This window comes from Manis pentadactyla, chromosome 15 (genome assembly GCF_030020395.1).
Source record: "Manis pentadactyla isolate mManPen7 chromosome 15, mManPen7.hap1, whole genome shotgun sequence".
NCBI classification, from domain to species: Eukaryota; Metazoa; Chordata; class Mammalia; order Pholidota; family Manidae; genus Manis; species Manis pentadactyla.
In genome coordinates, this window is record NC_080033.1 from 46098638 (window position 1) to 46115253 (window position 16616).

The 16616-nt window shown below is 54.1% G+C and overlaps 2 protein-coding genes across 5 annotated transcripts in view; both read left to right on the forward strand.

Moving 5' to 3' along the window:
- The first annotated feature begins 755 nt into the window (after nucleotides 1-755).
- Nucleotides 756-6762, forward strand: LOC130680989 (sterile alpha motif domain-containing protein 1-like). Its single transcript, XM_057492888.1, has 3 exons — nucleotides 756-761; nucleotides 5795-6357; nucleotides 6474-6762. The coding sequence occupies exons 1-3, from the start codon at nucleotides 756-758 to the stop codon at nucleotides 6760-6762; spliced, it is 858 nt and encodes a 285-aa protein (XP_057348871.1).
- CPNE2 (copine 2) overlaps nucleotides 6210-16616 on the forward strand; it is a 41131-nt gene continuing 30724 nt past the window's right edge. The window contains exon 1 of one of the 4 annotated variants that reach the window (XM_057493100.1): nucleotides 6210-6385. The gene's annotated coding sequence lies outside the window, so the exon portion shown is untranslated. The remainder of the gene's footprint in view (nucleotides 6386-16616) is intronic. The other 3 variants (XM_036881109.2, XM_036881108.2, XM_036881106.2) reach the window with 3 other exon arrangements.

A 16616-nucleotide genomic window follows, 5' to 3' on the forward strand; every position in this document is an offset into this window, starting at 1 on the left:
GCCGGGTTCAGGGCATCCCTGGCACCAAGTGGCATCAGCCTGGTCTTAGGGGAGGGGATGGACAGGGAGAGGTTCCAGGAAGTTTACCTGGAAAACCTGAGCCCCAAATTCTGTCTCCCCTTCTTGGGAAAGGATGCCAAGGTGACCTTGGTCCCTCAAGGTGCACTTTCACACTGAGGGGCTAGGTTGCCTCCTCTCCTTACCCAGGAGTATGATGAGCACCTCAAAGCTGAGAGATGCCTTGACTGGGGAGTCATGGTGGAGGAAGGAACAGAGCACAAACGAGAAGCTCCAGGCCAGGTGAAGTGCGCTCAGGGCGGAACCCGGCACTCAGGGACACTCTTTGTATTGCTACTTATCCATGCTACTTTTCCCTTCTCCTCCTTTCCCCTTTAGCTCTGCCCAAGTTCTAAGCTCCAAAACACTTCCAGCAGCTGCCGTGAAATAAACTGCACTATTGTCAGCCCTGCAGAGCTGGCTGCTCTGCGTCAGGTCGGTGCACAGTGACCTTGTTCATTTTATTAAGAAACTCCCTCTCCTGCCACTTGTTTGCCTGGAGGTCAGGACTGGTTTTCTATCCAGCACTGATGGGGCCCAGTCTCCCTGCCCTCTTCTTCCCCAAAGTAGGCTCAGTTTAAATATACACACGAAAACAAAAATTCAAAGGAAAGTAAGGCTCTGGACCAGTAAGCAGTATAATCAATCAAAAAGGTGCTCCTAGTTTCCACACAAGTCTTCTCCCCAAGAATGTCAACATGTTGGTAAGTACCCATGTCTGTCTGCAAGGCTAGGATAAGCTAATTTTGTTAGTCACTTGGCCCCTGTCCTGAGGAATATCCACATCCACCTTCCTGATGGGAGTCACAGAATCTCTCTTCCTCCTCCCCCAAATACACATCTGAAATCCACTGTCCAGGCCAGTACTTCTTGAACTAGAAAATCAGAGTTACAGAAACTGTAATGTGCATTGAATCATCTAGGGATCTCGTTAACATGCAGATTCTAGTTCAGCAGGTCTAAGGGGCTGGGATTCTGCATTTCTAAGAAGCCCCTGAGTGACATCTATGCTGCTGGACCATACTTAGCCTCACGAAACTGTAGATGGGTGAGTGGATCTCAACTCTGCATGCTGGAATCACTCAGAGAGCTTTTTAAAATGCCTTTTTAAGAAAAGAGTATTTAGAAAGCTCCCTGGGTGATTCTGATATGCCACCACTGTTGGAGACCCACTGGTCTGGAGTACCCTGCCTCTAAGGGATATTAGGCAAAACCTTGGCCTCTACACCCCTTATTTGGTCCTGAGGATTCTAGTGACCCTCCCTTCCCAGATGAGGACAGGGAGGCCCAGGGATGTTTCCTAACTTGCCCAAAGGCACACAGCTGGTAAGCGGTAGCCCCAGGAATCACACCTGGGTCTAACAACTTTTTCCCACTTTTTCCTTCCTTCCAGTTTTACTGAGATATAATTAACATAGAGCACTGTATAAGTCTCAGGTGTACAGCATGATGATTTGGTTTACATACATTGTTGAACTATTACTACAGTAAGTTTAGTTAACATCCATCGTCTTATATAGGAAAAATAATGTCTTTTGCCTTGAGATGAGAACTCTTAGGATCTACTCTCTTAACAACTTGCAAATTTTGCAACTCAATCCCACAGGTGCAGCCCCAGTTTCCTCACCTGTATCGTGAGGGGAGAGCAAACTGAGGCAAGCACAAGGACCTACCAGCTCCATCTGCAAAGGCGACCTCACAGTTAATCTCTAAACTCCCTCTGGGAGGGTTCTGAACCCTCTCTCAGCTGCCTTCCCTGATCCCAGTTCTGTAGGGCTTCACCCCAAACCCCTCCTCTAGATTTAGAGCCATAATCTCACCCATTGTAACTCTAGGGGGAAAATAAGCTCCCAACCCAGGGCAAATTGCCTTTGAAGCTGAAATCAGTCAAAGGGAGAAATAAAGTGAGAGAAACCCGTTTATTGCTTACTAACAAGCAGTCATCTACTTCCACTCGTGACAAGCTGCAAAAAAGGGACCCCACCCAACCACTCCGGTCCAGATACACTCACTCCCCCAACCCTTGTAAATCATCTATTGATATGGAGATGGTACTTCTCCACACTCCTCAGAAACACCGATTGATATGGAGATGCATTAAGGCCAGGTGAGAGATTCTGGAAATATTGCAATTTTACCCACACCCACTTACAAATGAGAAAACAGAGGCCCACTGAGGAACAAGACTTGCCCAAGGTTACACAGTGAGTATTCGGTGGAGCTCAGATTCCAACCCTGGAGAAGAAGAGGACTTAGTCCTGTGTGGGGATTTAACTAGTCTGTGGGTCTGTGTGTCCCTCAGAGGGGGGCTCCTGGGACGGTTAGAGGGCCCTGCTTCCACTTTCCAGCCCACCCCTGCTTGGTCAAGGTCAGGCTGAGGGCTGTGGCTGCAGCCAGAGCAGAACACACCCTCCGGACACATCCGGAGCTTCTGAGAAAGTTCTTGCAGTGGATGGTCTGGTAAAGATCCTCCGAGGCCTGGGCTCAGGGAGTTCCGGGGACAGCTGGTCTTGCCCCCACCCTGATGAAGCACACCACCCCCACTGCGTGTCTCCCAGCCCCGCCCCCTCAGCCTGTGGAAGCCACACCTTGTTGCTCATCCCAGACAAGCCCCAGCCCTGCCCTGGCTGCCTGGAAAATCAGCCTTCATCCTGAAAAGGAGGCAACAGAAGAGTTTTCACTAACAAAAGCTACTTGGGGCCCCCAGCTTGAGTCCCCTAGGCCAAAAGTTATCAGTCTCCCGGTTTGGGGCCATACTCCCCCCACCCCTATAATCATACTCTAGTGCAAGGTTGGTGCTCACAGTGGTGTCGGGGGCTGACTGGAGGGGCTAGGGGTCCTGCACATCCTGACCCTAGGAGGGGGTACCCTTCCATTAGAATGATCACAACCCTGGAACTTAACAATAGCAGTAACAACACACTATCCCTGGTGTCTATGGCACTAGCCATATTAGGTCTCACTGAATTCCCACAATCATCCCACAAAGCAGATACTAAATCTATCCTTCTATTTTACCCAAGAGGTAACTGAGGCCCACAGGACTGAGTTACCTCATCCAGCCAGTAACTGGCGTGGCTGGGATTCAAACTGACGGCCATGATTCCAGGCCTGTTTGGCATTGGAGTTCCACTCTCAATCCACCCTCCCCACACCCCGTGCATGGTAGATGATATTTTCCAAAGATGGCCACCACAGTATCTCACACCCCACATGCTCTTCCTACAACATGACAGTGACAACTCTCACCAAGAGGTGGGGTGTATGGAGTGAATCAGTGACTACAGTGGAAGTGATGTCATGTGACTTCGAAGGCTAGGTCCTATAAAAGATAGTAAGGCTTTCAACTGGTTCTCTTGGGATGTTCAATCTCAGAGCCCAGCTGCCATGCTAGGAGGAAGCCTGGGCCATGTGGAACAGTCACCCGTAGGTGTTCCAGCTGACAAATCCAGCTGAGGTCCCAGCTGACAGCCAGCATCAATTGCCAGACATTTGTACTAAAAAGCCCTCTAGATAACCCCAGCCCCTGTCATGTTCTGACTACAACTGTAAGAGAAATCCTGAGCAAGAACTGAGACCCCCAGGGCTGAGAGAGCTAATAGGTTTGGGGTGTTTTGTGATGCAGCATAGATAATAGGGACACCCTCCATCCTCTCCCCATCACATGTCCCAGAGGCCAGCCGGGATCTAATACACAGGTGGTGACCCTTCTAGTGTCTTCAATTCATGAGCACATTGAAATGTGGGCAGCCCTGGCTATTCTGTTCTGTTTGTCCAGACAGCCTGGACTGTGGACATAAGCACCCAGATGGCAGGTGTTACACACGCACACCCCGACACACACAGAGACCTACTTAGGGACAGTCAGGCCTCCCATTTGTGCACAGAGAGGTCTCTACCAGGGTGAGGAAAGGCTTCCTTCAACATTTCACTGTAACAGACTTTCACTGTGATCAAAGAAAGAGTGTAGAATCAACACATGATGGACACTTGGCCTTAATCAACTGACCTCTGCCTTCTCCTGATTCCCGACTTTTTGTAGACAGCTTTATTGAGATAGAATTCAGAACCTGTAACAATTCACCCCTTTAAAATACACAAGTCACTGGTTTTACATAGATCTACAGTTGGGCAACCATCACTACAACCTAATTTTAGAACATTTTCAATCATCCCCAAAGAACCCCTGGACCAAACAGTGATCATCCTCAGTCTCCTCTCCCAGGCCCCAGCAACCACCGTGGATTTGTCTAGTCTGGACACTTCATATAAATGGAATCGCACAATATGCAGTCTTTTGTGACTAGCTTCTTTCACTTTGCACAGTGTTTTCAAAGTTTTCATCCATATTGTATGTATGCCATACCTTTCTATGACTGAATACTATTCCATTGTTTGGGTAGATCACATTTTGTTTATCCATCCAGCAGCTGGTGGACACCTAGGTTGTTTCTACTTTTCAGTTATTCTGAGTCACGCTGCAATGAACATTTGTGCACAAGTTTTTGTATGGACACATGTCTCCATTTCCCTCGGGTAGATAGCCAGGAGTAGAATTGCTGTGATCCCTAACCGTGATACCCTGTATCTTCTTCCCCAGAGCAGGCCCAGTTACCTCATCTTCAGGTCTCCTAGGGGAAGCCTTTCCAACTCCCATGGCTGAGTTGGGTCTTCTGTGCCACACCCTGCCTCCAACCTTGGCACTTTTCATACAGTAATATGATTGCCTGGGCCAGGGTCTTACCCCCAGAGGTGCGGGCAACTTGATGGGAGGGACTCTGCTCGAGTTCACCATTGTCCATTCCAGTGCCTGGCTGTCCTACTTTGGAGCAAGGAGCCCGGAGGGATTCTGAGGGCCAGATCAATCAGGAACATCTTCCTGGAGGAAGTGGGGCTGGAGCTGGGTCTAAGAAACCCTATAGATTGGTTGCCCTACAGGTGGGCTGAGAGTTTTGAGGGCTTTGGGTGGAAGATGAGAAGATCTTGGAGAAAGAAAGGATGGATGGGGAATAGGCAGGCAGAGAACAAAGCTCAGAGCCCTGGGGCTTTTCAGTGGCTGCCCCTCAAAGGCTGCAAAGTGCCAGTGACTCAGACTTGGGGGAAGGTTTGCAGACTGCAGTGTGAGTCTCCCAGTTAACCCTCACCTGCCTGGAATGGAAACTCCACAGCCCAAGCGCTATGGTTAACTCTCAGTTGCCCAGTCCTTGAGCTCCAGGGTCAAGGGCTTTGGACGTGGAGTGGAGATCCCTGGGACAGCTCCGGCCCCCACAATCTGATTAAATGAAGGTCTGCTGTCTGAGGCACTGAATTTGGTGAGGGGGCAAAAATACCATTAAGTGGCCTGCAGCGTGAGCACAGGCGACAGACGCATTTCTCAAGACTTGGTGCCTCTTTTCAATAAAGGCTTTTGCAGAAGGGGGAGCTCAGTGCCAGGGCCTCAAGGACCTCCCGCCACCTAACCCCAGGCACTGTTCGAACTGTCTTTATCTTACTGTCTCTGACAGATAAAAATGTGTCATCTTCCCAGTCCCTGGCAGCAAGAAAATGCCGACCTCTCTTACTATTGGGGAAAAAAGGAAAGGAAAGGAAAAAAGAACCCACTGCGGTGCTAGGGCGGCTCAGTACCTCCCAGAAACAAGCCCTGTGGTATATCCCCCGAGGGCGCAGCGCTGAGTCCATCAGCCCTTGGGCTCGAGGCCACAGGTGGCGCCCTGGGCCTGCACCCCCCCGCCCCAAGGCCCAGGCCGAACCCACCCCCTCGGTTTCCGCGGCGTTGGCCGCGAGCGCACTGTGCTGGGAACTCGGAGGTGCCGGCGGCTCCGCCGAGGGCGGCCTGCGGAGGGTGCGAACCAGTGGCGTTGCGATTCGTGGAGTCCCAGCCCTCGGATTGCGGCCTCGTCCGCTCGGACCCTGGGACTCTGGCTGGAACATTCGAGCCCCCACGGCGGGCGAGCGCGGAGGGCCAGAGCGCGCCGGCCCCGGGCTCGCAGCCGCGGGCAGCGGGCGGGACCGCGCCCCCGCTCCGCCCGCGGGAGTGCTCTCCCCTCCAGGAAGCGCCCGCCTCGCCTCTGCACCTCCCTCCGCACAGCCGCCCCTCCTCGGCCGGAGGGAGGAGCCCGAGCCGCCGCCGCCGCCCGCCCGGGAGGAGGACCGGACCCCGAGCGGCTGGGAGCGCACGCGAGCTGGCCATGGCCTCGCGGGCGGCGCCCTGAGCCCGTCCCGCGCCCGCAGGCCCGGCCGAGCAGGCGAGCGCTCGGGGATGCCCCGGCTGCCCAGAGCGCGGGCAGCGGCAGCTGCGCCGTGAGGGCGGCGACCCGCGGGACCCACGGTGAGTGGGGCCCGGGAGGGCCATGGGCGGGCGGGGCGCCCCGGAGCAAGTGCTAAGTTTGGCCTTGGGGCTCGGCTTCTGGCGCCAGTGACGGGTTGGAAGGAAGCCGGGTTCCGCCTCTGGGGGCTGCGACGCCCCGAGCCCCTGCCACCCGCGCCCACCCGGACTCCGACCCTTGGGTGACTCAGCTCCCACCCAGCCACGTGGGGGCGCCCCGGCTTCGCCCGGACGGTGGAGGGGAGAAAGCTGGCCGGGTGCGAAAGGTGGCGCCCTTCGGGACCCAGACCAGACGTTTAGGGACCTTCCCACCCCCCCTGAGAGCCGGGGGCGTCTGGAAGGTGGAGTCCCCGCCACCGCCGCAGCTGCTGAGGACTTGAGGTCCGGCTGGCTCCTGGCAGGCGCAGGTCCCTCTCCTGCCCCCGTGCCTGCTCCCAACCCCCTGTACTCCTGCCGCAGGGAACTGCCTGAGAACCAGCTCCCAGTCGGGCAAGGGGGAGTGAAGAGAGGGAGTGGAGCTGGGCAGTTTCCCAGAAGTCAGAGTGTGTTTGCAAACTAGTTTTTTTCCGCAAAAGCTGTCTGACACCTGTGTGTTTAAGCGGGGTGGAGTGGGGACATGGCGAGGGAGAGAGAAAGGTTCTTTCTTCCTTCCCGTTCTCCAGCGGACTTGCTTCTCTGAGAATAGAGGGGTCTCCTACCTCTTTTCCCCTCCCATCCCATTTTCCAGCCCCACCCCAGCTCTGTTGGGCAAGCCCTTCTTTGGGGAGAGGCTCCTTCAAAGGGGGCTGTGATTTGCCCACGGTCGCAGGTGGAACTGGAACCCAGGGCTCTGGGAGCCAATGAGGGTTCATCTTACTGTTTGTGAAGCCCCCAGTCCTGTTAGGTATTCGGGGAAATGACAAGGGCAGGAGATCTGGGAGAATTATCTGAGCAGCCCTTTGGTTTGTCTGGTTTTAGTTTTTGCTCCCCAGGGGTATGGGCTGTCACCCATAGGTGGGGGGGCTATTTCTATTCCTCGAGACACTCACAGCTTCAGTAATGGGGGAGGCGGAGCCGGGTTGTAACCTTCAGCAGCTGTGGCCAGCCCTGATGGGAAGCTTTGGGAGATCTCTGTCTGGATACCCACCCAGCAGTGGGTCCCCAGCCCAGACCTTCCACCCCTCTGAGCCTCCCAGTAGCCATGTGTAGAATGGGCTGTAAAATGGGCTAATTGGCCAGGGCCCCTGCACCTGGAGGCTGGGCACAAACCTGAAGGAGTGGTATTATGCAATCCCCCACACACACACCGGCAAGGGGCCCAGTGAATGCGGGAACTGCCCTATGCACACGACAGAGCTGGTCCGAGTGGGAGAGGCCCCCAGGCAGGTCTCTCCGTGGAAAGAACCAGGGGCTAAGAATGTGGATGACTGGGTTCTCCTTACCCTCTGCCACACCCTGTCTGCATGCCTTGTTACTTCTTGGGCTTGGGGGTTTTTCCATCCTAAAAACAGCTGGCAAAACTATGACACAATCTAGTTTACTGGGCTGCTGAGAGGCTTGGAACAGGGACAGGGATTCTGCAAAGTGGGGTGCACTTCATGAATGGCAGATATGGTGTCTTCAGTGGTGTTTCAAGGGATCTCTCTCCCAGAAGCCATGAAAATTAAAGACTCGGGGGCATAAGAAGTGGGCCAGGGATACAGCCTCAGTTTCTATTCCTGTAAATTAGTGAGAACCATATGCTGTATACCTTTAGAATCTTTTAGGGTGATTCTGTGTTTATTGAAAGGTAGATGTGAGGATTAAATTAGATGACAAAGGGCTCAGAGCCAGCACTGTGAGTGGTCCATGATAAGCGCTCTGTTAATTGTCAGTGTCATTATTCATGGGAATATTAGTAAGCCTGATGTGGGTAACTCTATTTAGGATTCCTTCTGGGACTTTCTCAGGCAGGCCTGCTCCTCCCTCTTCTGCCTCCTCCCTGGAGAGAGGAGCCTCAGAATTCTAATGCCGGACTTCTGGGCTGATCTAGGGGCAGAGTTCTGAGCGGGAAGGTTCTACCAAGCCAGGGAGAACACCATGGTGAGCCGTCGCAGATCAGGCTTGGTATTCCAATTTCCCCCTCTGTGGGCTGGCCTCACAGGGCCCTAAGGAGCGACAGAAAACAGAAGATCATTCTCTAAGAATTCCCTCACTCCTGTCAGAGCTGGGAGTGTTGTAGCCGGGCAAGGTCCCCTGTGGAGCAGCACCCCCCCCCCCGCCAGGCGTGGCTGGTGGCCCGGGTCCCCTGTGCCAGATGGAGGTCTCCCTCCCTCTCCCCTCCTCTTCCAGAGGCGGCTGAGCCAGGGGCGGCCACTTCAGACTTGCACTCCCCTTTGGAGGATATGGCCTCACAAAGGCGGCAGGATTTCCTCCTCCCCTGTTGGCCTCCTTATAGGACAGAGGTCTGGAGGCTGGGCCACCCTAGGATCTTGGCAGGCAGCTACTGGAGAAGGCGGTGATCCTGCCCCACCGCTCTGTCCAGGGGGAGAATACGGGGTCCTAAGGGGAGACATGGCTTTCTGAGGTCTCACAGTGCCTGAGGACTGGGGGTTCCGGCACCTCTCCTGGCTCCAGGCCCAGTGTCCTCTCTCTCATTGGGCCACCCGGCCTCCACTCCCATGGTGATTCAGGCCGACTGTGCTGGACCCCATCCACCCCTGCTTCTCCCAGGGTCTCAGATGAGACTATTTGGCTACTAATCCCTCCCTCACTGTCACATCACCTTGCTTAATTTTTCTCGGAGCATTAGCCACTCTCTGCAGTCATCTTACGTATCAGCTTATGATCTGCCCCTTCCCATGGAGCGCCAGCTCTAGGACCAGGCAAGAACATGGTCCGTCTTTCAGGCTCTGCCTCCATGTGGACAGGTGCTCAGTGCATGAGAGGCAAATGGCGGGGTCTGCCCTTCCCTGAAGCCTCCTGGTAGACGGGTCTGTGATGTTAGGCGATGGAGCCTGGAAGAAGCATAAGCTTGCCCTCTGGGGTCTCTAGAGGGATCCTCGTCTCACCATGCTGAGAGCCGGAGGCCGTCAGAGGGCAGTGGGCTGGTGGTGAGAGGAACAAGTGCTGGCCCGGGGACAGGGACAGGTATGTGGCTGCAGAAAGGTGGGATTTGTCTGCTGCCCTGTGTGGAGCAACACCTGCTGCCACTGCCTGCCTATCCAGGGGACTGGGATTCCAGGGCCATTCCACATGGGCCACATCTTTTAGTTTCTTCATTTGGGAAACAGGGGTCCTCAGACCAAGGAGCAATCCCGACTTCTTTCTTCATGGGGTCCTTCTGGCAGCCATGAAAGGTGTGACATGGAAGCAGGCTGTGTGCAGATGCTGTGACCCTCCTCCACCCATGGCTTTGGGCCCCTGCCTTCAGGAAGGCTTCCTTCGTCGTGCAGCCATCCGTCTGTCACTCAATAAATGTTTATGGAGTAGCTCCTCTGGGCCAGGACTGTGCAGACGCTGGGGTGTAACTCTGGAGCTCTGAGTGGAGTAGGGAGCAGAAAGAGGCAAGCAAATGACCAAAAGGCAGGAAGACATGAGGCAGTGGGAAATGCCACAGAGTAAAACAGGGGAAGGGAGTGTGGCAAGGGTAGTGAGTGTGGGGGGGCGGGAGGGCCAGGGAGGCCTCTCGAGGAGGGCGTGGAGGCAGGCAGTGACATCACTGCTGACACGACAGTCTGTGGCCTTGGCCTCTCATGGACAGCTGTGTCCTGGCTGTACCTGAAGCCCAGCAGGTGCTCTCTGGATATTTTTGAATGAATGAATTGAGGGAGGAGTGCCCCAGGCAGAGGAAACAGCACACACAAAGGCCCTGAGGTGGGAACTTGCCTAGTATATTCCAGGAGCCCATTCTTCCCATTCTTCCCACGACCCAGCTATCTGTCTCCTTTTGTGACTCTTGTGTCTTATCAGGAGCTGGGGCATTTGGCCTGCCCACTGTGCCCTGGCTGTCCCCTTCCCATGACACAGGAGAGAGCATACCCAGCCTCCAGCAGATGACGCTGTCGTTTGGGGCCCTAAAAGTCTTTCCTAGTCACACCCTGCAGCCCCTGGGAGGGGTGCACGGTGCACAGTGGATGGGGAGCAGGGGGCCCTGGTGTCAAGCTGGTTGCCATGGACTAGCTGAGTGACGTTGGGCGGTATGTTAGTTTTCCAAGGCTGCTGTAACAAAGGACCACAAACTGGGTGCTTAAATCAACAGAAATGTATTCTCTCACAGCTCTGGAAGCTAGAAGTACAAATTCAAGGTGTCCAGGGCCGTACTCCCTCTGCAGACTGTGGAGGAGGGTGCCTCCTGTAGCTCCTGGGAGCCACAGGCGTTCCTTGGCTTGCACCATGGTCCCTCCGGCCTCTGCCCCTTCCCGTGGCTAGCCTCCCTCTCTATCTTCACATCGTCCTCTCCTAAGAACCTCAGTCATGTTGAATTAAGGGCCCATCTCATTCTAACATGACCTCATCTTAACTAACTACATCAGCCACTACCCTATTTCCAAACAGGATCATACTCTGAGGTACTGGGGGTGAGGATTTCAACATATCTTTTCGGGGAACATCATTCAGCCCCTAACAGGCCAGTTACATAACGTCTCTATGCCTCAGTTCTCTGATCTGTAAAAAGGGGTGATAAGACTAGAGTCCCTCTCCTGGGATTGCAGGGAGGCCCACATGGAATGATACAAACCTCAGGACAGTGCCGGGTGCAGAGCTGAGCCCTCAGTCAGTGCTCATGTTGCCACCTCCTCAGGGAAGACTTCTGGGAGCTGGGACCAAGCGCCGAAGAGCAGGTGGTGTGATTGTCCTCAGCCAGAAGGACTGGCCGAGGTGGGCCTGGACCTGAAGTAGAGTCTGTGTCCCAGCCTGAGGGCCTCTGGCCTGGGCGGCCAGGGCTCAGAGAGGCCTCTCCCCACCGCCTGGGTGGGAGAGGCCAGAGGGGTGCCTCTCCGGTGTGGCCAGGATTGGGGTGGGCACCCTGGAAGCTACTGGGCTGCAAGGAGCCATTAACAAAATGTGGGGAGAGCCCCAGGGAACATGTGGGCAGAGTGTGCCCGGCCACTGTGGGAACCCATGAGGGGATTCAGGGGCTGGGTGAGTCCAGGTGACGGTTTAGGCCCTGTTAGGCCAGAGATTCTGGGTGGGAGCTTGTAGCCGGATGCCCAGAGTGGCCCAGCAAAGCCTGAGGAGCATTTGTAGCCTCTCCTGGGCTGGAAGGAGCCCCGGTCCTTCATAGGCAGGGAAACTGAGGCACAGAGCAGGAAAGGGACTCGTGGGAGTTCAGAGAGTTGGGAGCTTCTGTCTCCTAGTCTCCCCATGGTACTCCCCTGAGTGGTGTGAGCGCACGGTAGATAGGCCCCCGTGGCTGTGCTCCTGTCCCTGAGGCTGCCCCACAGCCCCCTCTGAATGAAGCCAGAGTGGAGTGACCTTAGCCGGTGGTCACTGTCACCATGCCCTCCACTCTCCCTTAGCTCGGTCCACCTTCTGAATCTGGCCAGGCCCATTCCCGAGGTCCGCAAAGTATTTTCTGCACCCAGAGTACATCCATGTCATCCCCTACCACATTTCCTGGGAGGCAGCAGGGCAGGGCAGCAGCAGCCCCTCTTTGCAGATGAAGAGCTGAGGCCCAGAAGAAAGGAGGTGGCATAAATGAAACTGAACCAGCACCTGGAGTCCCTGCGGGCTAGGGTGGAGGCGCCCTGTCTGCTGTGCCAGCCCCTGGAGTGACAGGCTAGGGATACCAGGGCCAAGGTGAGCTGAACTAGGGCTTGGGAGTCATGAGGGAGGCCCCCTTCCCAAGGGGGTGATGAGATGGGGGCCACAGGTGTGACCTGACGGAAGCTGGGGGCATCGGGGTGGCTGGGCCAACCCCTGCTGCAGCCTCTTCACAGCACTGTCTGCATCTATATTTATCCCCATAATGGCCTGGCTGCCTGTCGGGAATGCAGTGTCTTTGGAGCACAGCAGCCAGTGCCTTAGCTAAGGTGGAAACGTGATTTGTGCTGAGATGCTGCCCCCCACCTTGATGAGAGCGCCAGCCTGCTTTCTGGGGCTGCATGCTGCCTGGCAGGAGCCAGAGCAGCAATGGGCATGCAGAATGGGCCCCAGGGAACCTGAGCAGGTTGGGGCTGCCCTCCCCACCACTCTCCCCACCAAGTACCAGGAGTGGGAGATGTTGGGGTAGTTGGACTATGGCTAGGCTGGTGTGTGGCTGGAAAGTGGGACCAGATATACATTCTAAAGTCTTTGAGCTCAGAGATTCAGAGAACTTATGATTCCAAAATCCTGGAACTCCCAAGTCCTGAAATTCTGCAAAACCTGTAGTCCTAGGCTTCTGCAATTCTAAGATGCCACAGATCTTTTTCCTTGTCACCTTTTCACTCTTCCTCACTTTCAACAAATTTGTCAAGCTCCCCTTCTATGCCTCTCTGTGCTGGGAACAGCAGATGAAAATAAGATCAGGTCCCATCTTTATTCTCAAGTGATGGTGACATTTCCTAAGCCAGAAGTTACAATACGGTGACAATGTAAGTGTAAGCGCTTCCTCCTCAAGGACCAGGGGCTCCAGGTGAGTTTTATGAAGAGTCTACAAATTTGGGTGTTTTTTTTTAAACATTTTATTGAAGTATAACATACAAAACAGATGAGATGTCCCATATGTACAACTCAGTGACTGTCCACAAACCAAAAACATCAGCATCCAGACTGAGAAACAGAAACATGACCATCACTGAAACCCCTGGGGACACCTTGGGGTCACAGATACCCTTCCCCACACCCCTCTCATCACCATCCTGACTTCCAACAGCATAGATCTCTATCCTGTGTTTAACTTCAGATAAATGAAGTCATACTGGACAACATCCTCCTTTACTCCTGAATTCATTTGCTCAACGTGTTCATGAGACCACTCCGTGTTGGTGCCATTTGCTTCCTTCGTGGTCATGAAGTATAGTCCATTGTGTCCATTCACCATTCATTTATCCCTTCTTCTGATGATAGGCATTTGGGGGATTTCCAGTCTGGGGCTATTACAAATGATGCTACTAGAAAAGTTAACTCATTTACAAAAGGGACTTCCAGTTCCTTCCCTGGGGTTCTGGCCACCTCAGAAGGCCTTTGCCCATCTGAGCCAGAAGTCAGGACCATCTGTGAGCAGGCCCTGGCTCTCCGTACCCCCTCTCCAACATAAAACCTCAAATTACCCGTGGGGCAGATGCTGTAGCAGGGAGCCTTCCATCTGGCCCAGATGCACAGGACAGGCCCAACCCTCCCTTAGTGACACCTTGCCCACCTGCCCTCTTGCTGGAGTAGGAGGGGAGGGGGCCTGGCCCAGTCTAAGCTGTGGTTTCTTTTTCCATTGTGTCAGGCCTCAAAGTCCAGCCCACCATCCCATTGCTGGACTGGCACAGAGGGTCCCACTTTGGCCCCTGTCTGCCCGAGCTCTGGACAGCATGTGCTTCCCCATTTTAGAAATCCAGAGGCTTCCAGCAAGAGGGTGAGTTGGGGATGGGGGAAAAAGTGCCCTTTTCCACCCGCTCGTTGCTCACACTAGCTGGGTTCTAGCAGCTGACCCAAGAGGAGTTACAGCGGGCTCTGAGGAGCCTGGCCCTCCCCGGTGACCTGGCCCTCCTGGCCATGCCCTCAGCCAGGCTGGAGCCATGGAGGGGTAAAGAGGACAATGCCAGGCAGCAGTGGTGGTGGCCTTGACTGGAGGAGGAAGGGGATGGGGGAGAAGCAGCCCCAGGGTGTTCATAGAAGTGTGTGCCTTTGCAGCTGACTGGGGGCATGTCTGTACATGTGTATATGTGACCACACGTATGTACATGCACGGGGAAGTGTGTGAACCAGGGGACATGCCCTGATGCCTCCAGGGATGGAAATGGATGTGTCTGACTTGGCGGTGGTAGGGATAATGCCCAGGGGATATTAGCATGTCATGAAGGGGGCATGTGAGGAGGCAGGTGAGCTGGAATCCACCCTATCAGTGATGGTGGGAGGTGCAAGAGTGTAGACAAGGGTTACCCCAGAGGAACTGGTGATCTTGGGTGCTTGGGGGCCTCTTAGCTTCAGGCTCCCTTTGGCCTGGCTGACTCCTGAGCTGCTCCCATTAGGTTCTAGTTCCTCACTTACTCTGGCTAGAAGTCTGGAGACACCCCTCACACCCTGCCTCTGCTGTTTCCTGGCTGTGTGACCCCGGCCATGTGACTTTTACTCCCTGGGCCTCAGTTTCATCATCTGCCAAAGCAGGGTGACTGTCATGTTCCACCCCACCTCTGGGTGGTTGTTAAGCATAAACAGGCATTTTCACAGTCACTCGGGGAGGTGTTCATTTCCTACACCCTTAACCTCCCCACCCTCCTTGCTGGGGCGAGGGTTTGCTTGCCTCTCCCCCACTGGGCACGGCCACCTAACTGCACACTGTGACAGTGAATGCTGTGCTCCAGCCCCTCTAGTGGAAACTAATTTTTTACATGACAGGAATAAATTCTGCAGGCAAATCACCGTGTTGTCCTGATGCTGCTCGTGTGCTTATAATGAGGTTCTAGGGACGGGCTGTGGGAGGGAAGGAGCTGAAGACTGACTTTGTCACTGTCCAGACTTTGCTCTGATGGGCATGCCTGGGGCACACTGTGTCTGGAGACGGAGGGGGCCTCCAGCCACCAGCTCCGCATTCACCCAGGCTTCCTGCTCAATGGGGCTTGCGTCTGCCCAGCAAAAGGCTGGGGCTCAGGCCATGGGCTGTGGCGTGGATCATCGGGGGAGTTGGCCCAGCTTTGCTACTGTGGCTCCTGCCTTCCTGCCTGGACAACAGCTGCCTCATTTTGCCCCCCTGCTGCCTCTCTTTAGTCTAACAACCCCTTCTCCCCACAGGGGCTGGAGCAAGCTTTTAAAAACACAAATCATATCATGTCACCTCTCTGCTTAAAACCCTGTCAGACTCCCATCACTCAGAATAAAGTCCCACCTCCCTCTCAGAGCCTCCAGTGCCCTCAGGACCAGCTGCTCTCCCCACACTCAGCCAGGCTGGAATGTGACTCTGTGAGGGCTGAGACCAGACAGTCTGTGTATTGCAGGATCCCCTCCTGTCCTGGTACAGTTCTTGGGACCTAGTAGATGCTCAGTAAACACTCTAGAGTGAATGACTGAGCCTCAGTGTCCTCCTCTGGAAAATGGGCCCATATTAATACCTGCCCCACAGACTGAATAAGGATTAGAGACATGGGGCAGGTGACGCGCTCAGCTCATAAGCACAGCTAGCTGGGTTGTGTTCCCCAAGGGGACACCCTCCTCTCACTTGTCTCTTCTGGGGTAGTGCAGGGCCAGTTACCCACTCAACAGTGAGGGGATAAAATATGAGTCCAGGAGTTGGGACCTGGCCTTTGTAGTTAAGCGTTTGGGGGCTGGACTTGTCCACATGGATGACAGGGCCTATGTTAACCACACATGAGCCAGTGGAAATGAGATCTGGCCACAGGGGTCTCTTAGGACTGTACTTTGATATTTCATGGGCAGATAAGGAAACTGAGGCACAGAAAGCTAGAGGGCTTGTCTGCAGGGCCTGTTATGGGTGGGACACAGAGTTCCCCTCCACCCTTTGAGATGGGTTTCTTCACATTTGCTCCAAATGAACACCTTGCACTTGGAGGAAAACAGGACTGCTTAAAGTAAGCAGATGCCAGTAATTAGCCTTGACAGTGGAAAGGGCTCATAAGGCCCAGTGCATGGAATTTTGGGAAGTCGTGTACAGTGAATGAATAAATTCTGTGTTGAGGATAAGGACCAACTCACACAAGATCTGAGCGATATGAAGGGTTTGTCTGTTCATTGATTTATATAGTTTTTTTATTCAACAAATATGTATATATACCTGAGTGCCTCCTATGTACTAGTAACTGTACTTAGGTGGGGATAAAAGATGAACAAGATAGGCAATAGACAATAGCAAGACAGGCAAAAAAATTTTTTTAAGTCAACTTTTGGATAAGTTACCAGAAGTGAGCTTCCTGATGGCCAAAGCAATGAGGGAAACAGCAATTACAAGTTCCATGGTATCCACAAGATGCCAACATGTTAATTGCTCAGAAGCCCAGTTTTCCTGGGAAAATGAATGTCTTGGGTGCTCATGTCCACTGTGGTTTGTTGCTGCTCTGACAGGGGCAACTTGGACCTGTATCTGATATTTCACAGGTGAAGGTTGACCAAAGAAGAGAATAAATTCCAA

What these genes read in the sequence shown, in the direction of transcription:
- LOC130680989 (XM_057492888.1), top strand. An exon ending in CGGGCAGCGGCAGCTGCGCC is followed by an intron (nt 6,358 to 6,473) that starts GTGAGGGCGGCG and finishes TTCTGGCGCCAG; the next exon opens with TGACGGGTTGGAAGGAAGCC.